This window comes from Halichoerus grypus, chromosome 13, assembly GCF_964656455.1.
Source record: "Halichoerus grypus chromosome 13, mHalGry1.hap1.1, whole genome shotgun sequence".
Lineage (NCBI taxonomy): Eukaryota > Metazoa > Chordata > Mammalia > Carnivora > Phocidae > Halichoerus > Halichoerus grypus.
The window spans coordinates 79760429-79786543 of NC_135724.1; the positions used below are offsets into that span (position 1 = coordinate 79760429).

Here is a 26115-nt window from a genome sequence, read left to right on the forward strand (position 1 = left end):
GACAAAGGTGTGACTACTCATGTGACTGTATGAAGATGAAGAGTGGTCAGGGTTCTGTGTGGCTGGACTGCAGGCCTGACAGCATTTGCTGGGGAGTAGGGCAGAAGTGGGCATTTATACCTGAGACAGACTTGCTGCGTACTTTCTGTCCCCCTTAGCTATCTCCAATCTGCTGGCATCAGTGACTCTCGATCTCAGCCAGTATGCCCTAGACATCGTGAAAGGACTGGCTAGTAAGTATCATCACCCCTCTCTGGCCCCTAGAATGGCACCTTGGGTTTTCGTTGTATTTTCCCAATTATTTTAGGGAAAAGGGCAGGGGACAGCTCAGTTTAGAAAGAAACTACATTTCCATAGTTTCTTGAGATCCTTTATAAGGAGAATACTTAGCTGGGATGAGAGAGTTGGGAACTTGGCAAAGACAGAGCTGAAAGCCTGGATGCTCAGCCCTTGGCGGCTTCTGAGCTGCAGCTCTCTGCGTCCAGGTCAGCTGAAGTCCAACAGTCCCCGCCTGATGGACGAGGCTGTGCTGGCGCTGCGGAATCTGGCCCGCCAGTGCAGCGACTCTTCGGCGATGGAAGCCCTGACCAGGCACCTGTTTGCAATCCTCGGCGGTGAGCGAGCCTTCCTGGCTGGGGGCATGGCTGAGGTGTGGGTGCCGGGACCTGCCTGGACTTCAGGCTCCATTCTGCTTGTGTCGAGGCCGTGTGGCCAGGAGAACAGTCGCAGTAGAATGTGAACATGTGAAGTGAACATTAGCATGCGCAGGGCAGGGCAGTATAGACGGGGTGATCTCAGTTGTTTTTTTTTATTTAAGTGTAAACATTATTGTATGCATAAAAGGAAAAACTAGAGGGAAACACATCAAAATGTTCATAATGTTTTTGGGTAGTGGGCATGTGGGTGATTTTAAATGTAGTAGCACGTATCTTAGCTTTTTTTTATATTTTTTGTTTCTCAAGTTTTCTGTGAGAACATACTACTGTTTTAGTCAGGAAAAAAAACCTAGGGAATGTTATTTTTAAGGCAGCTTCACAATACAAAGGCTGCTTCTGGAATCAGAAACTGTATCTTGGTGTCACACACATGACCACATTAATCACCCCCTTGGGAAATATGGCAGATGAGAATTTTGAATCTTTGCCGTCTCTCCTCTCAGGCTCGGAGGGAAAACTGACTATTGTAGCCCAGAAGATAAGCGTCCTCTCAGGTACAGAATCTCTTCTGGGGTAGTGGTAAGTGTAGTAGTAGATGAGGTGTAACGTGACTTGTGGGTAAGGCAGATCCTTCATTGGATCTTGACTCTTCTGACAGTCCTGGACATCCCAGCCTGGCTCCCAGGACTCTGCTGCCTGCCTGTTTGGCAGGTGGGACTTGTTTGAGTCTAGCGGGAGGCCTGGCTTCTGTAAAAGGCAGGATCATCTGGAGGGAGGATTGAGGGAAGGGCAGTGATGACCAGGGGAGAGGCATGGCTGCTAGGGAAGTGGGCAGCGGCAAGAAGAATCTCGTGTTTGTGGTTTTGTGCTGAGCAGGAAATCCCCTGCCTTCCAGGGATTGGGAGTGTCAGTCATCACGTGGTGTCTGGGCCTTCTAGTCAAGTCCTGAATGGGACTGTCGCTGAGATGTTCATCCCGTTCCTCCAGCAAGAAGGTAACTGCAGCATGGGGAGGATGCAGTCTGGACCCGCTCTGACTCTGGTTTTCACCTTCGGAGCTGCCATGAACCCCTTCTCAAGGCAGACCTCCCCTGAAGCATTACTGCTTCCCCCCCCGTTGTACTCCTGCTTGCTTTGGGGCGCTGCTGGCAGTGATTGGATGTGGGCCTAGGACGCTGAACTGACCGGACTTCTGCTTCTTGCCCTAGTTCACGAAGGCACCTTGGTGCATGCAGTCTCTGTCCTGGCTCTCTGGTGTAACCGGTTCACCACGGAAGTGCCCAAGAAGCTCACCGAATGGTTCAAGAAAGCCTTCAGCCTTAAGACCTCCACCTCCGCAGTGAGGCATGCCTACCTGCAGTGCATGTTGGCCTGCTTCCGAGGTGAGATGCCTCCCCTGCAGGGGTGACCGAGTCTTCTGGGCATCCTCACCATCCCAGGCTTTCCCTTGTGGTCCAGCTTACTCAGGATCACTTCTTTTTGAGCCTCTGGGAGCATCGGGCCTAGTCATCCACAAAGCCTGGAATCGGTGCCCAATCTTCACAACAGATTCTGGCTTCTCCCCTTTATCAGACCTTCAAGTTACAAAGCTTTTTCAGAGAGGGCCTGGGACTAGAACTGTCACTGTATTATCTGAAGTCACGGGGAAGGGATTGTGAGAGGCCTGATTGAAAAAGTCCAGCTTCATAGAATCGTTATGTGGGAATTACTAAAAACGAACCACTGCCCTTTCTTCGGTGCTGACAAACCTGTCACTTGGGCGTGGGCCTCCACCTCTTTCCTAAGCAAAGCTAGAGGAAACTTTCCAATCTGCGTAGGAACTTGATCTCCAAGGTAAAAATCACCACCTCTGAGATAGGCTTGTACTTCCTTTAAAAAAGTTTACACTTTTGATGACCTGTGTTTAAAGAAACATCTAGGAGATTCCAGAGCTGCTGATTCCACAGAAGGGTGTCCCTTCTCTGTAGTGCCCGTACTCTGTTTGCAGTTCTGCTGCATTGATCAGTCTTGATTTTAGATTGAGTTCTAGATAGCAGAGACTTGGTTTAAACTAGTCTCTTCAGCTTGAGCTGTTTCTACTTGATGCTTTCAAAATACACATGATATAAAATAAGCCTTTAAACATTTTTTTGGATTCAAATCCATGGTATCTTCCAAATGAAATATGTTTAGTAGTTAAGAAAACATTGGTTTAGCTATAGTTTTAACAGCTGTCCGCTCTATTTATTTATTTATTTACTTTTTTATTAAGTGGGTTTAGTTCATAGGTCAGCGTATTGGTTCTGGTTTTAGAATTTGGGTCGGGAGCTTGTCTGGTATTGGGGAAGAGCCCCAGAAAGAAATTGGTAGGTTTGCAGTGTCCCTGGCTCTCCCTGAACCAGCTGTGTGGCCTTGGGCATCTTACTTAATCTCTCTTGGTCTGTTTCCTTACCGATCAAATGAATAGCTGGACTGTTGGATTTGTAAGGATCCTTCTAGCTGTAACATTATGGTTGTAGAGTTTGGGTCTAGTTCCCCTACTTCACAAGGTAACTGCAGTGTTTTAGTCAGCCAGTTTGGACCTGAGTGGGTAACGCCTTTCTTGAGTAATCTTGTCACCCTTGACGAAGTGTTTTGTAAGGTGCTGGTCCTCTCTCCATAGGTGATACGCTATTGCAGGCCCTGGACTTGCTGCCTTTGCTCATCCAGACGGTGGAGAAGGCAGCCTCCCAAAGCACTCAGGTTCCCACAGTCACCGAAGGGGTCGCTGCAGCCTTGCTGCTCTCGAAGCTTTCTGTGGCTGACTCGCAGGCTGGTAAGGGTCTAGACTTATTCCCCACGGTAGCAGATGAGGCCTCATTCAGAGTCCCCGGGAGGAGTGTCTTGATGTTGAGGATTTCACAGGATCAGCGTGGCCACTACCTCACTGGGTCAGCCACAGGGCCCCTTGTCATCTGCAGGGATGAGCCTCAGGGTCACGCTGGGAGATGGGAATACAGCCAGGGGATTCCGTCACTGTCCTCCTTTGCCCTGTTGTTCTAGTGCTCTGGGACGGGGGTTTGTATATGATGCCCACACTGACCTGGGTTTAGTATAGTGGGGCATTTTTTTAATTGGTTATACATTTTTAGAGCGTAACTTGAAAAACTTCCCCTTAGCCAGTCTTCTAGCTACTAAGTTCCCTTCCCTGGACAGTATTACCACTTCCTGCCCAGAAATAGTCAATATGTAATCGACCAAACACACCAGGTATCAGACTTTGTAAATGGCATACTCCGTACTGAACTCACATTGGAAGAGATTCCAGATCAGGACAACCAGAAGAGCTTTCTCTTTCTTTTTGTGGCTACCTGGTAGTCCATGCTTGCTTTAGTCCCACTCTTGCCTGCAGATGTACGTGAACTCATTCCTGCGGTTGGAAGCGGAGTTCGGCTCTTCTCGAGTTTCATTGGGTGTCTTGGCAGGGAGGCAGAGGTGAACATGACCGGCCTTCCGCATGTTTTAGCTGCTTCACTGTAGTGGGAGAGAGGAGATGCAAAAACACATCTGTCGTTGAAGACAGGATGTGACATTAGGGCAGTTTTGAAGGAGGGATTGATTGCTCTTAGTTTAGGTGTTGGCTGTTGGGAAAGGCTTCATGAAGGAGGGAGCATTTGGACGAGGGCCCTGAAGGCTAGTGAGGATTTCACTGGCTGGAAGGGAACAGCCCAGTGTGAGTTCAAACCAGCCTCAGTCAGGGAAGGCACCGTGTGTGAATGTCAAGTATTTCAGCCTGGCACCTGGAGTAGGTGGGGATTCCAGGCAGCAGAGAACCACTGAAGGTTTTCACATAGGCGGTGCTACCAGAAGGACTGGTTAGTTCTCGAACAGGGAGGGAGAGACAGTGAGCCTCGGAGTGACCCAGCCGTGCCTGCTGCAGCAGAGGGTCCGTCAGTGCAGCCAGCCCCAGCAGCTTCGGGCAGGAGGGGACCAGCCATGCCGGACGGAGGGAGCTGTCGTGGAGTGACCTTTTGTTTCTTGCAGAGGCCAAACTGAGTGGTTTTTGGCAGCTGATTGTAGATGAGAAGAAGCAGATTTTCACTTCTGAGAAATTCCTGCTCATGGCTTCAGAGGATGGTGAGTTACTTAGTTGAACTTACTTGACCTTGAGGTTGGGCCTGAGTCTCTCTGGTGGGTCTTCAGAGAGGACCTTCCCTGAATGCATCAGCTCAGCAAAAGCCTGGATCAGAGTGCTGGGGTCAGCAGCTGTGCCGTCGGCTGCTGTGGGAGTGAATGCTCCCCTGGGGGGCATGGAAGGCCGGGGAAACGGGGAGTGGGTAGATGTGTGGAGACAGAGCACTAATGGTTGTGGGGCTGCGGTATTAGGTATAATTATAGCTGATTGGGTAATTGGTGCTGTCTCGGAGGTTTTCTTCTATTACAAGGCAGCTGAGAAGCTCTGGTGGAGTGTGGCTGGCGGCACTCCCCCACCGGGGGGGCATAAAACTACTGGTTTCTCTCCTGGGAGAGAAGGAACAGTTGATCTTTAAGTTTATGTTTAAAATTCTAGGTTGCCTTAGGGGTGTCTGCTGCTAATCGGTGATTTGAAAAGCCTTTTGACTCACAAATCACAACATCCTATTAATGCGCTAAAACTGTTAGTCACTTCCTGATTTAAAAAAAAAAAATTAGTTCTTGTATAGGAAATACAGTCACATAATTCAAAAATAAAAGATCCAAGATGTTGAAAAGCATACCCCTGCTTTGATCTCTGGCCACCCAGTGTCCCTGGCCATGGACACCCAATGGTGTTAGCCTCTGTGTATCCTCGGTATTTTATATTTATACCAGCAGATACCTTTTTGTAGTAGTTCTTTACCTTATTTATTTATTTATTTTTATTTATTTATTTTTTAAGATTTTATTTATTTATTTGACAGAGAGAGACAACAGCGTGAGAGGGAACACAAGCAGGGGGAGTGGGAGAGGGAGAAGCAGGCCTCCCGTGGAGCAGAGAGCCCGATGCGGGGCTCGATCCCAGGACCCTGGGATCATGATGTGAGCTGAAGGCAGACGCTTAATGACTGAGCCACCCAGGCGCCCTGCACAGTAATTTTTAATTGGTTAGAATAAAGCGTATATTTTTCATTAGTCCAAAATACATGTGTGCATTGTCAGCAAAAAAGGAACTTCAGATGAGCTGTAGTTTCACATTGATAATCACATTTATGTTTTAGCGTTCCTTTTCCAGGTCTTTCCACTTCTTTCTGGATGTGTTCTATATATAGTTTTGATGATTTTATTTATCATTTGAGAGATTGATAGAGAACGTGCACGGGCGCGTGGTGGGGAGGAGCAGAGGGAGAGGGAGAGAGAATCTCAAGCAGACTCCCTGCTGAACTCGGAGCCCACAGCCCTGAGATGATCTGAGCCAAAATCAAGAGCCAGACACTTACCAGACTGAGCCACCCAGGCACCACGGATGTCTTCTATATTTTAAAAACACTTCTGTTTGTCTCCCCTCCCAGCCCTGTGTACCGTGTTGCATCTGACAGAGAGGCTTTTCCTTGATCACCCGCACAGACTCACAGGCAACAAAGTTCAGTATGTGAAGCTTATTTACCTTTCCCCATTGGATCGAGTGGGGCAGACCGTGGCAGGAGCCTGAGAAACGGTGGTGCGTGCGGGGTGGGAGGGCTGGCTGCGGAGAGCCCCGCGCGCGCCCTCCCCAGCATGCTGTGTCCCTGTGCTTGCAGGCAGTACCACCGGGCCCTGGTGGCAGTGCTCCTGAGCCGCACCTGGCGCGTACGCAGGCAGGCCCAGCACACGGTCCGCAAGCTGCTGTCCTCTCTTGGGGGCTTTAAGCTGGCGTTCGGGCTCCTGGAGGAGCTGAAGGCTGTCCTCAGTTCTCACAAGGTGAGGGCATCTGGGCTCCAGAACTGGGGCCTGCTGCCCCGCTCAGCCCACCCCGGTTCTGCCGAGGGAGTTCAGGTCGTCTCTTCCTGGGCTGGTCTCACTCAGACACCGCGTGACGCCAGAATCTTCTGCCCTGCCCTTGAGCTCTGATAACACCTTGTTTCATGTAATTCTTTTTTCTTTTCAGAGATGCTTTTCTTCCCATGAATCATGACATGTAGTTCAACCTTCTTATTCTTGAGTAATGGAATAACACTTTGTTTTTAAAGCATTTTATAATTTTTAGAGCATTTGCTACCCGTTCTCTCTTTTGCTTTTTTCACACTGCTGTTAAAAGGCAGACAGGCTAAATACCCTTATTTTATATGAGTTGTCCAGGGTTCCGGCAGCTGAAATGACTTGCCAGGGGTCTCCCAGCCAGTGGGTGGCAGAAGTGACCCCAAAGACCTCGTCCCTTTTCAGTGCTCTTTGTGCCCTGTTTCCCTCCCTCCCTAATCCCTCATGAGGGATGTGGGCCAGTGACAGACTTGGGGTCTCTGGCTGGGTCTCCTGGCCCAATTTCTGTGGCTGCCTTTCCCCCCCCATGGGCTTCTTAGGTACAAAGTCATGTGTGCTTCTTCCAGGCACATCTCCCAGCCTGTGGGTCCCATGCAGGGAGCTGGGCATCGGTCTCCCCTCTACCAGGAGCTCCAGAGAGCAACATGTGTGAAAGGCAGCTGTGTCCCTGGCATCTTTGTCTCTTGTGTGCCAGGCCAGCCCGGGGCTCAGAGCAGTGGGGGCTCATGAGTTGTTTCCTTGTAGGTGCTACCCTTAGAGGCTCTGGTGACTGATGCTGGGGAGGTGACTGAGGCAGGCAAGGCCTACGTACCCCCGAGGGTCCTGCAGGAGGCTCTTTGTGTGATCTCCGGGGTGCCAGGACTGGAGGGCGACACCACCAACACCGAACAGCTGGCCCAGGAGATGCTGATCATCTCGCACCACCCATCCTTAGGTCTGTGCTGGGGGCGGTTGCAGGAGGGGCAGGGACGCCGTTGGGCAGGATAAGGGCAGGCCGGGCAGAAGGCCTCAAATTGCTCCCCTTCCCTTCAGTGGCAGTGCAGTCTGGACTCTGGCCAGCGCTCCTTGCCAGGATGAAGATTGACCTGGAAGGCTTCATCACCAGGCACCTGGATCAGATCATCCCTAGCATCACCACGCAGAGTCCCCTGAACCAGGTGATTGGCATGTGGACTAATTCTGGCCTCAGGTCAGAGTGTCAGAGGGAGGCTTCAATGAAATAGGTGCAGGTGTGGTGAAATGGGGCCTTGGACCCCTTGGGTTGCAAGTAACAGAAAATGCAAAGTGGTTTAAGCACAAGAGGGAGCTTCCTGCTGCTTCTGACTGCTGAGTCACAGGGTATGACTGGTCCCCGTCGTGCTGGCTACAGGGACTTAGATGTTATCTTCAGGACACTGCAGGTGGCATCTCTCTTGCTCTCCATCTCTCTGTCTCTTCCGTCTCAGTCTCATCTCTGCGCTCCATGGAGGGGGGGGCTTCATTCTCCAGCAGTCTCCCCCCTTCTTGCAGCAGGGCAGCTGATATACTTCCAGACTTACAGCTTGTCCCCCATCAGCTCCAGTGAAAAAGCTTGCATTTTTCAGTCATTTCACCTGGCATGGGGTCTCACTGCCCCTGGGTGGCCTGGCTTGGGCCCTGTGCTTGTTTCTGAGCCTTTGTGGTCTAGGTCACATGCCCACCTCTGGAAGAGGCAGGGGCAGCTCCACCTGCACCACGGAGACTGAGAGTAGAGGGGGAGTGTGACACCCAGTCAGGGTGCTGGTACCAGACCAAGTGGGAGACGCTTGCCGTGAAGGCAGGCTCACACTGCCGCTATCTACAATGGCGGGCAGTGCTCAGAACAGGAGGAGCCCGTAGCTGGGGGCATTTAGGCATGGCAGGACCCCTCTCCAGTGCCAGCCTTGTCACACCCCGACCGTGTCTGTGTTTGTCTGACAGTCTTCCATGAATGCCATGGGCTCCCTGTCCATCCTGTCCCCGGACCGGGTCCTCCCGCAGCTCATCAGCACCATCACTGCCTCCGTGCAGAACCCTGCACTGCGCCAGGTGACGCGGGAGGAGTTTGCCATTATGCAGACCCCTGCCGGGGAGCTGTATGACAAATCTATCATCCAGAGGTGAGTCCCCACTCGTGGACTCAGTCGCCCCAAGCCTTGGTTTTTTACCTCTAAGAGAGAAAGGCCTTCTTTATAGGGTTAAGGAGTGAATGTTACAAGGAATAAATGAAATCACTCATCCGTTCTTTGGACAAGGACTGCTCTGTTCCAGGCACATGCTTAGGCCTGGGATACAAGAGCATGTCAGGTAGCGCGCACACTGCTGGTGCATGCAACTTCAAAGCTAGCTGGGGTTTCACGGCTGGCGGGAGGCTGGAGGACCTATCGGCTGTTTTGAAGCTGGCTGATTACCTGCTTTTTCTTTTTAAAGATTTTATTTATTTATTTGACAGAAAGAGATAGCGAGAGAGGGAACACAAGCAGGGGGAGTGGGAGAGGGAGAAGCAGGCTTCCCGCTGAGCAGGGAGCCCGATGTGGGGCTCGATCCCAGGACCCTGGGATCATGACCTGAGCCGAAGGCAGACGCTTAACGACTGAGCCACCCAGGCACCCCTGATTACCTGCTTTGATGTTTCAGTGCCCAGCAGGACAGCATAAAGAAGGCCAACATGAAGCGAGAGAACAAAGCTTATTCCTTCAAGGAGCAGATCATCGAGCTGGAGCTCAAGGAAGTGAGTACCTGTGGGGTGGCTGCTGAGCTTGGTGGCCTCAGCCTGGTGACTTTCCCAGCTTCATGTATACTGTTACCCGGGGTCATTCTGGGGCCCGTGCACACTCTTCTGACCCCTCCACCAGTCCCGGGTTCCCCTTCCAATGGAGGTGCTCAGTAAATGCTTGTTGAATGAATGAGTGATTTCTTGGCCTTTTCCAGGCTACAACTTACACTGGGGGAGAGCATCTGTAGGACGGAGGCGAAGGTTTAGATTCCGAAGCCGCGTGATTAGAATAGCCTTTCCAGCACACTGAGGGCCTTTTCATTTTTCTAACATATAAAAGGCTCTTCTTGCCTTTGTCAATAGAGAATCCAGTAAGAAATTGCTTCTCTACTACTGTCTCCATCCTCTGGAAACCAGGTGGCTCTGGACTTTGTGGGAGGTTGGGGGAGGCCGCACGGCAGGTTTGGGGGCCCAGGTCACAGACTTAGAGCTGGCATGGTGCTGACTGTGGGACTGATCTCGCCCTGCTCTGTGGCGGGGAGGGAGGTGTGTTCCCTGGAGATGGAATTGGTTTGCTTGTTGCCTTTAGGAGATAAAGAAGAAGAAAGGCATAAAAGAGGAGGTGCAGCTGACCAGTAAGCAGAAGGAGATGCTGCAGGCCCAGCTGGACAAGGAGGCACAGATCCGGAGACGGCTGCAGGAGGTGAGTGGCCACTGCCCCCACAGGCCAAACCCGCTCCTCACTATCTGGAACAGGCCCTGCTGACCTGCCTCCTGGGCCAACTCTGCTTGCAGCTGGACGGTGAACTGGAGGCGGCGCTGGGCCTGCTGGACACCATCCTGGCCAAGAACCCGTCTGGCCTGACCCAGTATATCCCTGTTTTGGTCGACTCTTTCCTGCCCTTGCTGAAATCTCCCCTGGCCGCTCCCAGGATCAAGAACCCTTTCCTGTCCTTGGCTGCCTGCGTCATGCCTCCGAGGCTCAAGGCTTTGGGTTAGTTCTTGTTTGCTGGCTGCGGGCGTGGCCCAGGGCAGGTTGGGAGGGGGGGCGGGGATGCTCTTGAGCACTTACGGAGAGGCATGTGGTGGTCTGGGCTACCGACTTCTGTTTCCATATGGAAGCAGCCTTGGAACCCTGAGCTGCATACCCTTAGGATCCACATAGAGCTGCCTCCTCCCTCCTGTTTTACGTCTGCTGTGCCTTCATTCTGAGTACGAAGTTTTAGACACTAATCAGTATGATCCTTCTGTAACAGTTTTAAAACTAAGAAGTCAGAAATTCAGTGGTAATGGGGTTGGTTTGGTGCCACGTGGCCAGTGAGTGCAGCCCAGAGCTGCTGAGCAGTCCCATGTCCGTGATGAGGGGTCTCTGTGACCCTTAGCTTTTTGTTAGCTATGGAGAAACAAAGACCAGGTAGGGTCGCTGGGCATTATGGTGGCCTCACTGTTGTGGGTTAAGCAGACTTCCTAGCTTACAGGGGATGTTCCTATGGGTGAGGCCAGAAATCTGGGAACAGTTCTGAGTGGAAAAGAGTTGGCACTTCATGGAGCCTGCTGAAAGAGTTACTCGCTGGCTGGGCTTACTACATGGAAGGTGGGAGCTCCAGATGGGTAGAGCTTCACCATTGGCTGAACAACCCTGGGTGGCTCACACCTATAACTTCTTAGTGTCAGAAGGACAGCTCCTGCCTGCCTACCTGCATCCATCCTCCCGACCAATGCTGTCATGAAGATGAAATGAGAAATTAGGTTGAGAACATTTTGGCCCAGCAGCATTGATTACTTTTTTAAAAAATTTTTTATTGTTATGTTAATCACCATACATTACATCATTAGTTTTTGAGCATTGATTACTTTTAAGTCAGAGTAGGAGGCATCTCTGCCTGGGGTCCCTGGTTTGTGTCTGGGCTAGATTCTGTGTCTCTGTATTGGTCATCCTCTTTGGGTTCCTTCTCTTGGACACAGGCACTTTGGTGAGCCACGTGACTCTACGCCTCCTGAAGCCAGAGTGTGCCCTGGATAAGTCTTGGTGCCAGGAAGAGCTGTCGGTGGCTGTGAAGAGGGCGGTGACCCTGCTGCATAGCCATACCATCACCAGCAGGGTGGGCAAGGGTGAGCCAGGTAAGGAACAGGGCAGGGAAGGGCAGCAGAGGCACCAGGCCGTATGTGCTGGTGCAGCAAGTGCATGAGCCTCAGTGTCCCCCTCCCGGGGCTCCCTGAGGTGTGGCCTGGATGAATCACTTCTGTTCCTGGCCTTCGTTTCCTTCTCTGAAAAGTAGGGGGGAGGTTGGACCAGATGGAGAATTTCTGGGTCCTGGTATTCTGTGAGTCACTGTGACCCCCATTGGGAGTTTGCTTCTCGTTACTGGAATCTACTTGTGTGTTTGAACTCTCTCCTCCTGGAACTGGGCAGTGTTAGGGTAGGAGCAGGATTCAGAACTGGGCTATCAGCTATCATCTCTGTCATCGTATTCTGTGCTTCTGGGCATCAGAAAGGGCCTCCAGCTTCCTTTACTCCCTGCCCCACTCACCTTGAGGATGGAAGTCGAGGCAGCAGCTCTGTAGATGCCTGCAAGATTGTGTCTGCTTCTTGCTCTCACAGATGCCGCGCCCCTGTCTGCACCAGCCTTCTCCTTAGTCTTCCCGTTTCTAAAGATGGTGCTGACTGAGATGCCCCACCACAGCGAGGAGGAGGAGGAGCGCATGGCCCAAATTCTTCAGATACTCACCGTCCATGCCCAGCTGAGGGCCTCACCCAGCAACCCCCCTGGGCGTGTGGACGAGGTTGGCAGGGGAGCTCGGCTCTACCCTTGGCTTGGAGAAGGGGGGTCAGGGAGGCAAGGGCTCTCCACGCGTCCTGGCCCATCAGCAGTTCTGGTGGGGTCGTAGAGTGTGGGCATGTATCTATAGCAGCATCCGAGTGTTCTCTTTAGTGCAGGACTCACGGCCTCAAAGAAGCTTACAGGTCTCCTGAGAGTTTCTGACCTGGAGAAGATGAAGGATTTTGTAGCAATTTATTGTGTTAGTTTTTTTTCTAACTCAGAAGATAATGCTGATCACTCTGCCTTTGACTTGCTTGTGATTATGAGATTGGACCTCATTCACTGAAGGGTTTCCTTCTTAATAGATTATGTTCTGAAAATGTGCCAAATTAATGCATGTATATGTTTAAAAATTCTAAGAACACAGAAACAAAACAAAAAAAAGGAAATACAGCCCCACACAGTAAGGCAGAAACGGATCGCCCTGCTTCTTTCATATGACCATATACTCTGGTCTTCTCTCATGCCAGGGCTTCGCAGGCTGTATAGGGTTCTACGCTGTGGGGGCACGTGTTTCAGTTAACTCTTTACCTGTTGATAGATATTTTAAGGTTGTTTCCAACTCCTCCCCGTTGTGAGCAGCACCGCGGTGTGCCCCCCCCGTGCACCTGCATGAGCGTTCCGCAGGACATGTTCTCAGCATGGAGTTACTAGGTCATGCAGCACGTTCTGAGCTATGCCCTCACCGAGAGTTCCCGTCTCTCCTTACCTAACACAGCCTCAGATTGTAATTAACCTTGCCAACGATGGGTAAAAGAACAATATCCCATTTTATTTTGCGCTTCTCTCCTGCTTGTAAAGTTAAGTATCCCTGTGTTTAGGGGCCATCTGCATTTCAGGTTGTGTGAATTTCAGGTTCATTTCAGAATGTGTTTGCTTGGAGTCCCAGAGGATGGTGGCTGACTGGGGTTGGCTCGCATGGAGTTAGTGGTAAACCTGACAGGGTTTCCCTGTGGGTGAGAGGATGCTGCTGCTCGTGCTGCCAGGCGTGGTTACAGACCTTCCCCAGAGCCTCACCCTGCCTTACCTGCTGTTCTCTCTCAGAATGGCCCGGAGCTGCTGCCTCGAGTGGCCATGCTGCGCCTTCTGACTTGGGTGATCGGGACGGGCTCTCCCCGCCTACAGGTGATCTGGATTTCAGCTGGCTGTTGCTGCACCTCAGTTTGTGACCCTGAGCTCAGGGCCCAGTGCTTGGGGTTGAGTCCTAGTTCTCTTTCTCAGCCCTCACTTTTGGATTTGAGCTAAAGGGCTGCTTTTAAGAGAGCCAGCCTGAATATTCTCAGCTAGTGAGGGGTTCTGCTTGGGGCCTGCCACTGGCCTGGGCTGGAGCCCGGGGGGGACTTGGCCCCACTAGGGCTTCGGGGTGGGCTTTCTCAGTTCAGATCCCTCTCTGGGCCCCTCAGCCTATTGCCCGGCCTCCTGTCTGACCCCCTAGAAGTAAATAATATGCTGAACTGAGCCCAGTGCATCAATGTTGTCCTCAGGTTCTGGCTTCAGACACCCTGACCACCCTTTGTGCCAGCAGCAGTGGCAAGGACAGCTGTGCCTTCGCAGAGCAGGAGGAGGTAGACGTGCTGCTCTGTGCCTTGCAGTCCCCTTGTGCCAGCGTGCGGGACACCGCGCTCCGGGTACGCGCCCACTCCCTTGCGGGGCCGGTGGTACTCCGTGTTCCTCAGTGCAAGTGTTTGAACTGCATGAGGGACATTCTTTCAAGTGATGCCATCAAATGATGATGGGAGATGCCTCACATCTGCACCTCTGTGTCCTGGAGACAAAGAGAAGAGGTCACGGGGTGGGTCAGGATCGTTCCAGGAAGGGGGACAACAACTGTCCCAACTGTCACAGCGTGTCACTGGCTATTTTTGTCTTTACCTTGGAAGACTTCACCTGGTTTTATATATATATATAAATTTTAGAGAGAGAGAGAGAGAGAGAGTGGGGAGGGGCAGAGGGAGAGGGGGAGAGAGAATCATAAGCAGGCTCCATGCTAAGCGTCGAGCCAGACACGGGGCTCAGTCTCACAACCCTGAGATCATGACCTGAGCTGAAACCAAGAGTCAGATGCTTAACCGGCTGAGCCACCCAGTGCCCCAGCTTCACCTGTTTTCTAAAATGGAAGGTGGGTCTCTTGGTACCTCTATAGATAGATAAGATTCAGAGTGTTGGGCGCCTGGGTGGCTCAGTTGGTTAAGCGACTGCCTTCGGCTCAGGTCATGATCCTGGAGTCCCTGGATCAAGTCCCGCATCGGGCTCCCTGCTCGGCAGGGAGCCTGCTTCTCCCTCTGACCCTCCCCCCCTCATGTGCTCTCTCTCTCTCATTCTCTCTGTCTCAAATAAATAAATAAAATCTTTAAAAAAAAAAAAAAAAAAAAGATTCAGAGTGTTAGTTTGTTTTTTCAACCTGTCACCTTATACTTGGCTTTTCTTGGTGCTTTTGGACCAAAAACTAAAGGATCCCCTTGGAGTATGAGACAGGGCTTCCCGAATGCCAGTCTGCAGCCCCTTGCTATCAATCTGTGACAGTTTTCACTGGCTCTTGGCAAAATGTGGAAAACAATAGCAGTGTGGCAAATTTTTCTTAAAGACAAAGGGAATGTCCTTTTTCTAAAGTTTTGTCTTGCATATTGAGAGTTAAGTTTTTTAATTTTACGTTAAAAAAGATTCCACCACCATATGCCCATCATCTCCCAAAGAAAAAGCTGTGTGAAGAGCCAGAGCCGCTAACGAGTTGAACTGAGGCCAGGCACTCCCTAGCACTGGTTGTACTGTCCAGTGTGCTTTGTGCAGTGATGGGAATGTTTTATATCTGTGCTGTCCAGTGTGGTAGCCACGAGCCAATGTGTGTGGCTGTCGAGCACTTAAAAATGTGGCTGGTGTGACTGAGGAACTTAGAGTTCATTTTAATTGATTTAACTTTGAAGATCCACATGCGACTGGTGGCTGGGTTTTGGATAGTACAGGCTTAGAGGAAGGTGAAGAGACAGGTCAGAAGCTCTTGCAAAAAGTCAAGCCTCACTCAGTTCCATCTCACCCCCTCGCAGGGGCTGACGGAACTCCACATGGTATTGCCAGCGCCTGACACCGACGAGAAGAATGGCCTGAACCTTCTGCGGAGGCTCTGGGTGGTCAAGTTTGACAAGGAGGAGGAGATCCGGAAGCTGGCTGAGAGGTGAGAACCCCTGGAAGATTGTTTTGGTTTTTTCTTTTTCCTGCTCTATTGTCTCTCCCCTTAGGAAAAAACCGGACACAGAGTGCTCAGCCTACAGCAAGAGAAGGGCTGGGTGGTCGGGTTTGGCAGGGTTGGTGCTGCAGACCTTTATCTGACTAGTCCCTGTCTTTGGTCTGCTACAGGCTCTGGTCAACGATGGGCCTAGATCTGCAGCCAGACCTCTGCTCCTTGCTGATCGACGATGTCATCTATCACGAGGCAGCTGTGAGGCAGGCTGGGGCCGAAGCCCTCTCCCAAGCTGTGGCCCGGTACCAGCGGCAGGCAGCAGAGGTTATGGGCAGACTCATGGAGATCTACCAGGAGAAGCTCTATGTGAGTAGCCTGTGCACCCTGCTGCGGGCTGGGCCAGGGGAGGGTGGGTTGGACTCTGCGTGGCCTCTGACCTGCTCCAGACAGGAGTCTTGGAGCTCACTGTGGCCCAGGGTGGCTGTGACTGATCTCCCGCCTCACAGCTGGGTGGATGGCTCGCCCGGCTCGGCTGGGGAGAGCACCACAGTGCATTTATCAGCCTGTCTATTGCAGCGGCCACCCCCAGTGCTGGATGCCTTGGGACGCGTTATCTCCGAATCTCCTCCAGATCAGTGGGAAGCCAGGTATAACAGCCATTGCAGTCCTGTTCTACTCAGAGCTTTCTGAGATGCCGCAGGTTGGCCGGGCTGGGTGCCAAGAGGAGGTAGTGTGGAGTCATGGGGCAGTTGAAGGACAGGGCAAGACCTCCCTCTGAGTCAGAGGGACCTGAGTTCAAGTCCTGGCTTCTCCTGGGCTAGCTGAGTGACTTTGGGCAATTTTCTCCTTTCCTCCCAGCCTCTGTTTCCTCAGAGGTCCCTGGACTTTTTTACTGTTCTCTAGCTGAAAAGGATAGTAGCACTTTGCCTTTGTAGAGTAGGTTTACTTCCGAGTGCCTTCACATTTGGTTTTTTTTTACCTCTCCCCTCCTGTGGCCTGCCCTGGAGGTAGAAGGGTAGGCATTGCACTCAACATGTGGAGAAACAGAGGCAGAGCTGGTCCCTGCCCAAGGTCATCCTGTAGGAGGTAAACTCTGGGCAGATGGCAGGTCTCCGTTTGATAAATGGGTTGTTGAGACTGTTGTGTAGACTGGTGAGTAAGCACCAGGTAGTGGGCTCCACGCTGTGCTTTGCACCCCAGAGGGAGCTGCTGCAGGCTCCCTTGCCTTGTGGCATAGATCCCACCAGCAGAGGAGGCCCCTGGCCAGCCCTCGCCCCCTGACAGGCTCCCCCTTCTTCCCAGGTGTGGCTTGGCTTTGGCCCTGAACAAGCTCTCCCAGTGTTTGGACAGCTCTCAGGTGAAGCCCCTCTTTCAGTTTTTTGTCCCTGATGCCCTCAACGACCGAAACCCAGATGTCCGGAAGTGTATGTTAGATGCAGCCCTCGCGACGCTCAACGCCCACGGGAAGGTGAGAGATCTCAGCGAGCAGAGGGGGTGGGGAGCGGGCTGGGCCAGGGCAGGAGGCAGTGCTGAGCAGGACTGAGCAGGGACGCTGAGCGCCAGGGGGCCTGGCTGGGTACCGGCCCCCATGGAAAATTTCATTTTCTTTTGAGCCAAAAAGACCCCATAAGGGTGTTAAATTCTTCTAAGTCTGCTGCATTCCTGCCAGAAAACGGAAACCCGCTGGCATCGCTGGCTGGCTTGTCGGGATGCCGGTCCCGGAGCCAGACTCGGGCTCGGTGGTCAGGGCAGAGACCGTCATCCCCAGACGCCGGCTGTAGGGTTGACGTGAGGCTCTGGGCGGGCTTGGCTTTCCAGGAGAACGTCAACTCGCTGCTGCCGGTGTTCGAGGAGTTCCTGAAGAACGCGCCCAACGATGCTAGCTACGACGCCGTGCGGCAGAGTGTGGTGGTCCTCATGGGCTCTCTGGCCAAGCACCTGGACAAGAGCGACCCCAAAGTGAAACCCATTGTTGCCAAGCTCATCGCCGCCCTCTCGACCCCCTCCCAGCAGGTACCCGCCCTCTGGCTGGGGAATCGGGACCGACTGCAGGTGTGCAGCGGGGTGCAGGAGCAAGCTGGGGCCAGGGCCCGGAAGGCCTAGTTCTCAGCAAGTAGTCATCCTCTCTCGGGGCAGCCTGGTGTATGGTTAAGAGCACCCAAGACTAATAGTCTTTTTTTTTGCACTTAGTATAAACCCAGCACTGGGGATACCAAGATTAAAAAAAAAAAAGAAAAGAAAAGAAAAAGAAACGATGGCTCCCTCTGCTGAGCTTTCCCTGATCCTCTTTGCGTTCCTTACACACTTCAGGGGCCTCTTAGTGTAGTCTCCAAGCCATAGTGCAAGGATTGTTGTTTTCTTTTTGGAAAAACATCTGTATATATTTCTCCCTTCTCACCTCCCAAAATGACTTGCATTTTGGATCACCCAGATTGTGTCAAATGCAGGTTTACAAAACTGTGGTTAAATAAATTTGAAAACTCCCCTGCAAGGGGTCCGCCTGGCCCTCTGGCAACGCAGCGCCTGGCTGTACTCTCATCGGGCTTCATGAGCTGTGGCTGAAAGGCAGAAGCGCTTGGTTTGGGCCTGGCCCTGTAAGGCAAGGCTGAATTCCCCTTGTGACTGACAAGTTAGAAAACTGAGAGCCTTGGGCCATTTTTAAGCAGGTGCAGTAACACACTTCTCTCTAGATCTTTCTATGTGAGTGGGTCTTGCGGGAGTTTTCTCTCACCGGACCAGGCCTCACGGATGTGGTGCACACCGTGACAGAGCCCGTGTCACCCACGGGCCTATAACGCTGCTCGCTTGTCTGACAGGCCATGGCCGAGGTGGGGCTTGGGGACGTCTAGTGTTGAGGCGCCATGTGGGGACCGGCTGTGGCTGAGCGGCGGCACTGACGGGGCAGGCCCCTCCCGTAGGTCCAGGAGTCCGTGGCCGGCTGCTTGCCCCCTCTCGTGCCAGCCATCAGAGAGGACGCGGGCGGGATGATCCAGAGACTGATGCAGCAGCTGTTGGAGTCCGACAGGTACGCCGAACGCAGAGGGGCCGCCTACGGGCTGGCGGGCCTGGTGAAGGGCCTGGGCATCCTGTCGCTGAAACAGCAGGAGATGATGGCTGCGCTGACCGATGCCATCCAGGACAAGAAGAACTTCCGCCGGCGAGAGGGTGAGTGTGTCTGAGCTTGGGGCTGCCCAGGGTGGGAAGTCGGTCCCCACGGCTGCTGGAGGAAGGAGTCTGGTCTTTCCCTCCCACTGGAGGCCTGGTGTGTGTGTGTGTGTGTGTGTGTGCGTGCGCATGTGTGTGCGTGCGTGTGCACATTGTGGGGGCAGATGGTGTCACCTCTTCCATCCTGGCCTTGCTGAGGTGGCCTGGACTCTCTTCTTTCTCACTCAGCCGAGAGAGAATTGGCCTTACTAGCAGTTAGTGCCAAGAAGTGACAGACACTGCCCTGGTGTCTCCTCCTCTCTGCTCAACCATGCCCATGCTCTCTTGCTTCCTCATGGGGCAGCCGCTGTAGTCCCACAACTGCCTTGAGTGTTTGCAGAGGCTGCGGAGATGGCAGGGATGTGAGCCCGTGGCTGTTTCCAGCTGTCCCGCCTTCTCCCCCAGGAGCCCTCTTTGCCTTCGAGATGCTCTGCACCATGCTGGGGAAGCTCTTCGAGCCCTACGTGGTTCACGTGCTGCCCCATCTGTTGCTGTGCTTCGGGGATGGGAACCAGTATGTGCGTGAGGTAGGTCCTGAGAATGCACGTGAGACCCGCCGCCGGCCGGGGCTGCTGCTGGCCGTGGGTCTCGGCCCGGGGGCTGAGGGGGTGCAAGGGCCCACTGTTGGAACCCCTCCGCCTGTACCTTGGGTACCAGTTACTGGTACGGACTCCTCTGATTCCCAGTAAAGCACTGCCGCTCTGTGAGATGAGAAACTCTCCTCAGCTGTGTCTTTCGGCCCCGGCACAGGGTCTGACCCCCAGTCAGTGTTGGTCAGCAGGGGGAGCATTTGGACAGGCATCAGGCCTTGGCCCTTGCTTGGGCAAGGAGGCCCCTGAACGCCTTTTCTCCTCCCTTGAGGCTGCAGATGATTGTGCCAAGGCTGTGATGAGCAACCTGAGTGCTCACGGGGTGAAGCTGGTGCTCCCCTCCTTACTGGCTGCCCTGGAGGAGGAATCCTGGAGGACCAAGGCTGGTAAGGCCGCTCCCTTCGGTGTCTCTGTCCCAACCTCCTTTTCTGAAGACTGCCCTTGCAGGGATCCGGGGAGCCATCCAGGGATCTTGTCCTGTGCGTGTGTGCTCCCCAGACCACGGACAAGGCCAAGCCCCTCTGAGCCATCAGGCAGCTCAGTCTTTCAATAATTTGTGTGCTTTCATGCAAAGAACAGGCCTCTGGTGGGTGCCGTAGCCCTAAGTGAGGAAGTCCCAGAGCTTTAAAGTTAGTTTGTGGCAACTTCTGTGACTTTAAAGCTTTTTTCCCCCCCATTAAGCCCATTTTTAAAAATAGAATCTTCTTTGGTATCCTAATACACAAAACAGATTCAAGCAGACCTGCTCTGGTTTGGGCAGGGTCAAGATCTGGGGCCCTCCCACTCAGTCCTTCAGGTTCCACCCTGCAGTTTTAAAAATCACAGATCTAAATGAGTTTTTTCATATATGGGTAAAGAAACTAGGCCAGAGAAATTCAGTGAATTGGCCGTGGGTCACCGCCAGGGCTCAGCCCGGTCTTCCCCCATCCTGGTCTTGCCTCTTTTCCCCACACCACCCTGCATCACCCCCAGAATGCCATGGCTCAGCAGGCCTCAGGAGCATTGTGCTCACTCTGCTGGAGCCACCCCCCCACCCCGGGAACTGCTTTAGCACAGTCTGCAGAGGGGCAGGCTGGTTGTCCCTTGCCCAGGCAGCCGGCACAAGTGGCTCCCTGGCCTGTGCTCAGTGATTCCATGCTGGGCCTATGTCTGCCATCCGCAGGGTCGGTGGAGCTGCTCGGGGCAATGGCATACTGTGCTCCCAAGCAGCTGTCATCCTGCCTGCCCAACATCGTGCCCAAGCTTACGGAGGTGCTCACTGACTCCCACGTCAAAGTGCAGAAGGCCGGACAGCAGGCCCTGAGGCAGATCGGCTCCGTCATCAGGAATCCGGAGATCCTGGGTACACTTCTCCCATGAGGGCCCTGGCCCTGGCTCCTCCTCCCATCCCTGGACACTGCAGGGAATGTGCATTCAGCAAAGATTTTTGCCCTCTGAGGACAGATATATTCACATTGAAATAACCTCTAAATTCTGGGAAACCCTTTTTCTAGGATAGTTATTGGGAAGTAGTTTGGAAGCAGTTTTGCCACTGGTCTAGAGCGATCATCACTGACTGCACAGATAGGGAACCTGGGTCAGAAGCAGCCTGACTCAGAGAGCTCGGTGCCCTAAGCTGAGCCCTGAGGTCAACAGAATTGAATGACGTGCTCTGGACCTCATCAGCATCACACATTCTTTGGAAACTTTCTATTCTGTCTCATTCCCGAAGACGTGTGATAGAGGGGAAGCTTAGGGAAGGGTTATTTCCCTTAACGGTGCTCTTTAGTGTGGTTCTTGATGGAGTGATGGCAGCAGGTTGATTTCTAGAAACAAAACCCAGCAGCCACCTCACCCAGCATGTCACTTGTTAAATGTTAAGCTTCAATGTGGAACATAGGTAATTGTTCAGTGTAGTTCAGCTAGAGTGTTAACCAGACTTTTCTTCATTCAGAAAATGATGTTTCTTATTTGCGTATTTTTGTTTTTCAAGGGATGAACAGGTATCCTTGGGTTTTACTGTTTTTCATAATGTCCAGCAGCCCTGGGGATTCCTAGGGCTGGGAGCAGTCTCAGTATCTATCAAATGAGGGGAAGTGCTTTTCGTTTTTGGGAATCCAGCATGGATTTTTTTTTTTTAATTGAGATATGATTTGCATAATGTTAAAATCACTTTTAAAAAATTTATACAATTCAGGGCGCCTGGGTGGCTCAGTTGGTTAAGCGACTGCCTTCGGCTCCGGTCATGATCCTGGAGTCCCGGGATCGAGTCCCACATCGGGCTCAGCAGGGGGTCTGCTTCTCCCTCTGCCCTCTTCCCTCTCGTGCTCTCTGTCTCTCATTCTCTCTCAAATAAATAAATCTTAAACAAAAAACAAAAAACAAAAAACCATGCCTTTAAAAAAAATTTATACAATTCAGTGGGTTTTTTGTTTTTTGTTTTTTTCTTATTCACAAAATTACATACACATCACCACTGTCTAGTTCCAGGGCATTTTCCTTACCGCAGAAAGAAACCCTATACCTGTTAGCATTCACTCTCATTTCCTTCCCTACCTCTGGGCCCTGACAACCACTACTCTGTTTTCTGTTCCTTTGGGCTTGCCTGTTGTGGACACTTCATGTGGTGGGATCATCTGTGGCTAGCTTCTTGAGCTTAGCATCATGTTTTCAAGGTTCATCCGATAATCCGTCATATGGATAGACCACATTTTGTTTATCAAGTCATCTGTTGATGAACGTTTGGATTGTTTCTGCATATTGGCTGTTCAAAGTAATGCTGCTGTGAACATTTGTGTACAAGGTGGTTTTCTTTGTAGGAGTGTTCAGGTCTCTTGGTTAGATTCCTAGGAATGGAAAGTGCTGGGTCATGGTATGGTAACTGTCTGCCTTTCTGAGGAACTGCTAAATGTTTGCCAAATCGGCTGGATCATTTGACATTCCCAGTAGCAGTGTGTGAGAGTTCCCATTGCTGACACTGTTATTGTCTGTCTTTTGGTTACAGCCACCCTTGTGGGTGTGAAGTGGCATCTCATTGTCGTTTTGATTTGCATTTCCCTAATGACTAAAGATGTTGAATGTCTTTTCATGGGCTTATTGGCCATTTGCATATCTTCTTTGGAGAACTATTAAAATCTTCTGTCCATTTTTTACTTGGGTTATTAGTTTTGGTTTTTTTTTTTTTAAATTGTTGACCAGCATGGATCTTTATAGTGGTTGAATTCCCTGGGCTTGTGGAAAAGAGAAGCCAGGTATTTCTCTTGGCAATTCTTTTGCTGGGCTGGCGGTGCTGACTTGGAGAGCTTGTTTGATCTGGGCTGGACTGCTCTGAGCATGCTGGGCTTCATTGCTACCACCCACTGGCTCAGTGGCCCTCGCTGTCTCACAGCCAGACCACCCTGGGCTGCCGCTTCAGTAAGGAGACACGTGGTGCCCAAGCAGCGGTCCCGTGGAGGCTCTGCCCACTGAAGGTTGCCCCCAGTTGTCCTGCCAGATCAAGCTATGCCATGCGTAGGGGTGATGGCTGCCACCTTCTTCCTCATGGAGCAAGGATTGCTCTTTGCAAGCAGGCTGGCTTCTATAGCCGGTGACTTGTGGGGCTCCGAGGAGGGGTATCCCCGGACTTCCTTCTCTGGTGACCCTCTGTAGTTCTGGGGACCCAGCGGCTTTGCTATGCCTGAGACTCGTATAAACTAGCCTTTCTCTTGTTTGGACATGCAGCCATTGCCCCAGTCCTGCTGGACGCCCTGACGGACCCCTCTAGGAAGACCCAGAAATGCTTGCAGACCCTGCTGGATACCAAGTTTGTCCACTTCATTGATGCCCCATCCTTGGCCCTCATCATGCCCATTGTTCAGAGAGCCTTCCAGGACCGTTCCACGGACACGCGGAAGATGGCAGCCCAGATTATTGGCAACATGTACTCCCTGACAGACCAGAAGGTAGCAGCCCAACTGGGACTGGTATAGGACAGACCAGTAGATGCTGGTTTAGGGCACAAAGTCCCTGCCCACAGTAGACACGGGAGGGCTGTGGGCTCTTGATCCCTGATTATGTTTAGGGGAAGAAGAGCAGTTTGGGGTGGAGGGTAGAAATCTAGGCTCTCTGGCATCTTGCAGAGCACAGTGGTTCAGGTTCTTAGTAGCTCAGCCCCCAGATGCGGCCATGCCTGGGCCCTTTTACAGACCGAGGGGAGGAAAGGCCCCGCCTTGGCCTGTGTTGGCAATGTGGCTGCTGCTTTGACTGATTGTAGTTCTCTTGTCACAAGCATTTGCTTCTGTAAGCCTACAAATCAGAGGAAATTAGCCTAGTTTGGGAGATTTACTTGGTTTGTTTACGTACTCCCCGGGGCTTGCACGTGTGTGAGCTCACAGTCTCCCACAGTCATGCTTTGCTTGCTGAGGCTCTAGGCACAAGAGATGCAGTAGGCAAGTCATGTCAATCCTAGAGAATTTAGGAAATGGGAAAATTGGTGAAACAACTAATCATATCCATAGTCCTCCAACACTAAAACAATTACTGCTAATGTTTTTTATTACACTTATAAAATTATATTCCTGAACATAAGCTTATTTTTAAGTTACAATGAGTTATTCACAAAACTGGGGTTAATAGTTCTTTCATATTCCAACAAGTTTATATTCCATAACTTATATAATCTTGTTGTCGGTCCTATACTGTCCAAGGTTTTCTGCTATTTTAAATGATGCTGCAGTGAACATAAGGCTTTTTCTATATTTAAAACTGTTCCCTAAAGCTGAATGCTATACCAAGATACATAAACCTTGTAGGGTGAAGAATGGGAAGATGATAACATTGTTCTGAAAGGAAAGTGCCAGAAATAATTTCCTAGATTCCAGAGGCTGGGCAGGCCTTGGTCCTGGGACAAGGGCAAGAGGAGGAAGAGCATTGAACCCTAGCTAGGGGTTCTTTCGACCTATTGAGGGTGGGCCTCGGGTCCCTCGTAGGTTTCCCAGGCAGTCACCTGGGGTCTCCAGGGAACCAGTCATGGGGGTTCCTTGCCAGGTGCCCGTCCTTGCTGGCTCTGTGAGCAGGCCTGCTGAGCTCTCCTTGTCAGCAGAATGGTGAGGTCAGGGTCCACGGCAGAACCGGTCCAGAGGAAGCAGGAGCCAGACTCCACCCGAGTCACCTCTTGTGTTGTTGCAGGACTTGGCTCCTTACCTGCCAAGTGTGACCCCTGGCCTGAAAGCCTCTCTTCTGGACCCTGTACCTGAGGTGAGCCTGGGAGGAGAAGGGGGGTGAGGGGTGGGGCAGGAACTCATTATTTTAGTCCACTCCTCAGAAGATTGATTCCTGAGAATTCCTTATAAGGTGCTTTTGCATCTGTCCGGGAGAGGGGAGGAGACCCTAAGGGCCTCTCCCTGCTCCTCTGTGAGCACCTAGTTTTGAGACGCCGCAACTCCTCCTATCCTGGCTCTCGGTTCCCTGACAGGTGCGGACAGTGTCTGCAAAGGCTCTTGGGGCCATGGTGAAGGGCATGGGGGAGTCGTGCTTTGAGGACTTGCTGCCATGGCTGATGGAGACGCTGACCTATGAGCAGAGCTCTGTGGATCGCTCGGGTGCTGCGCAAGGTGAGGCCAGGGCAGGCCCGGGGGCCAGATGGGGAATGCCAGCTAGGGGCCCTCTGATCCAGTGGGTTCATTCTGTCCTTTTGTTGCAGGTTTGGCCGAGGTCATGGCTGGCTTGGGGGTGGAGAAGTTGGAGAAGCTGATGCCAGAAATCGTGGCTACAGCCAGCAAAGTGGACATTGCACCCCACGTCCGAGATGGCTATATCATGATGTTCAACTACCTGCCCATCACCTTTGGGGACAAGTTCACTCCTTATGTGGGGCCCATCATCCCCTGTATCCTCAAAGTAGGCACCAGGGACCAGGCTGAGGGTAGCATTATGGGGTGGGGCAGGATGCACGTGCTCTTCTTGGAGTCAGGGCTCCCTGCCAGCTGGGACTGGGTGGCAAGAATCCTCATCCTGCTCTTCGGGGCGTCCCATTTCCTTTGGGTCTGGTGCCTGGGGGCAAGCGGCCCTGGCTGACCCAGCCTCTGTGTGCACAGGCTCTTGCTGATGAGAACGAGTTCGTGCGGGACACTGCCCTGCGGGCGGGCCAGAGGGTCATCTCCATGTACGCCGAGACGGCCATCGCCCTGCTGCTGCCCCAGCTGGAGCAAGGCCTCTTTGATGATCTCTGGAGAATAAGGTAAGGTCTTGGGTGGAAAGACCCAGTGGCCCCGGCTTTGCATTTTGGGAACTCTGAGTGAGAAATGAGGAGTAGAATGTTGCCAAGAACTCTCTCAATGCTCTTAACCATTCAGTGACTCTCCAGTTTTGTGTAGCGGTGTCTCTAACCTGATTCTCTTTTGGAAAGTTCGCTCTATTTAGTCCTTCAGTTTATATTAGGATTTTAAACACGAATGCTTTTTAATTTGGAAACTCGACTTCTGGGCAATTGATTCCAAGGACAAATTAGGTCAGGCACTTAAAGATATATGTAGAAGGATGTTTGTTGCAGTATGCTTTATCACTCAAAAAATTGGAATTTGGTTTAAAAAAAGCCGGCCCATCCGCATGGTGAGCTTTTATTCAGCCATTACAAAAAAATGGCATAAGAGGACTACATTAGCTCACGCAGAAAGTGCCTCACCCTGTTGCTGACGGAACGATGTAGGCCACAGCCCAGTGCCTGTGGTGCGGGCCCGCTTCCCACATCGGGTGGGAGTGTGTGTGTGTCTGTAGATGGTGGTGTGTGTGGAGTGTCACCAGACTATCGGGGGCTGCCTCGGTAGTGGGAGTTTGGGCAAATGTTTACATTCGCTTTGTGTTTTTCTGTGTTTTTTGAATCTGCCTTGAATAGGACTATGATTTTTGCAGTCATTAAAAATAATAAATCTAAAGTAATTTGAAGAGAAATAAGTTTATCCTTCTAGGCCTCTCCTTATATGTCCAGTTCTGATGATCAGCATTCTTGGTTCCCTGTTAATGCTTCTTTCTGTACTCTCCCTCTTCTTCCTAACTTTTATTATAGAAAT

General features: G+C 51.9%; 1 protein-coding gene across 3 annotated transcripts in view; it reads left to right on the top strand.

Moving 5' to 3' along the window:
* GCN1 (GCN1 activator of EIF2AK4) overlaps window positions 1-26115 on the top strand; it is a 59365-nt gene that overhangs the window by 16177 nt on the left and 17073 nt on the right. For all 3 annotated transcript variants that reach the window (XM_036081960.2, XM_078060908.1, XM_078060907.1), the window contains 33 exons: window positions 159-233; window positions 486-614; window positions 1160-1210; window positions 1552-1650; window positions 1864-2037; window positions 3297-3449; window positions 4658-4750; window positions 6142-6217; window positions 6370-6529; window positions 7331-7520; window positions 7619-7743; window positions 8525-8703; window positions 9221-9314; window positions 9889-10002; window positions 10095-10293; window positions 11265-11420; window positions 11902-12083; window positions 13166-13246; window positions 13606-13749; window positions 15163-15290; window positions 15473-15662; window positions 15873-15943; window positions 16599-16764; window positions 17115-17309; window positions 18215-18461; window positions 18906-19027; window positions 19362-19476; window positions 20253-20432; window positions 22790-23010; window positions 24236-24304; window positions 24522-24660; window positions 24750-24946; window positions 25144-25286. In XM_036081960.2, coding sequence (XP_035937853.2) covers window positions 159-233; window positions 486-614; window positions 1160-1210; window positions 1552-1650; window positions 1864-2037; window positions 3297-3449; window positions 4658-4750; window positions 6142-6217; window positions 6370-6529; window positions 7331-7520; window positions 7619-7743; window positions 8525-8703; window positions 9221-9314; window positions 9889-10002; window positions 10095-10293; window positions 11265-11420; window positions 11902-12083; window positions 13166-13246; window positions 13606-13749; window positions 15163-15290; window positions 15473-15662; window positions 15873-15943; window positions 16599-16764; window positions 17115-17309; window positions 18215-18461; window positions 18906-19027; window positions 19362-19476; window positions 20253-20432; window positions 22790-23010; window positions 24236-24304; window positions 24522-24660; window positions 24750-24946; window positions 25144-25286 — 4657 coding nt within the window. The remainder of the gene's footprint in view (window positions 1-158; window positions 234-485; window positions 615-1159; window positions 1211-1551; window positions 1651-1863; window positions 2038-3296; window positions 3450-4657; window positions 4751-6141; window positions 6218-6369; window positions 6530-7330; window positions 7521-7618; window positions 7744-8524; window positions 8704-9220; window positions 9315-9888; window positions 10003-10094; window positions 10294-11264; window positions 11421-11901; window positions 12084-13165; window positions 13247-13605; window positions 13750-15162; window positions 15291-15472; window positions 15663-15872; window positions 15944-16598; window positions 16765-17114; window positions 17310-18214; window positions 18462-18905; window positions 19028-19361; window positions 19477-20252; window positions 20433-22789; window positions 23011-24235; window positions 24305-24521; window positions 24661-24749; window positions 24947-25143; window positions 25287-26115) is intronic.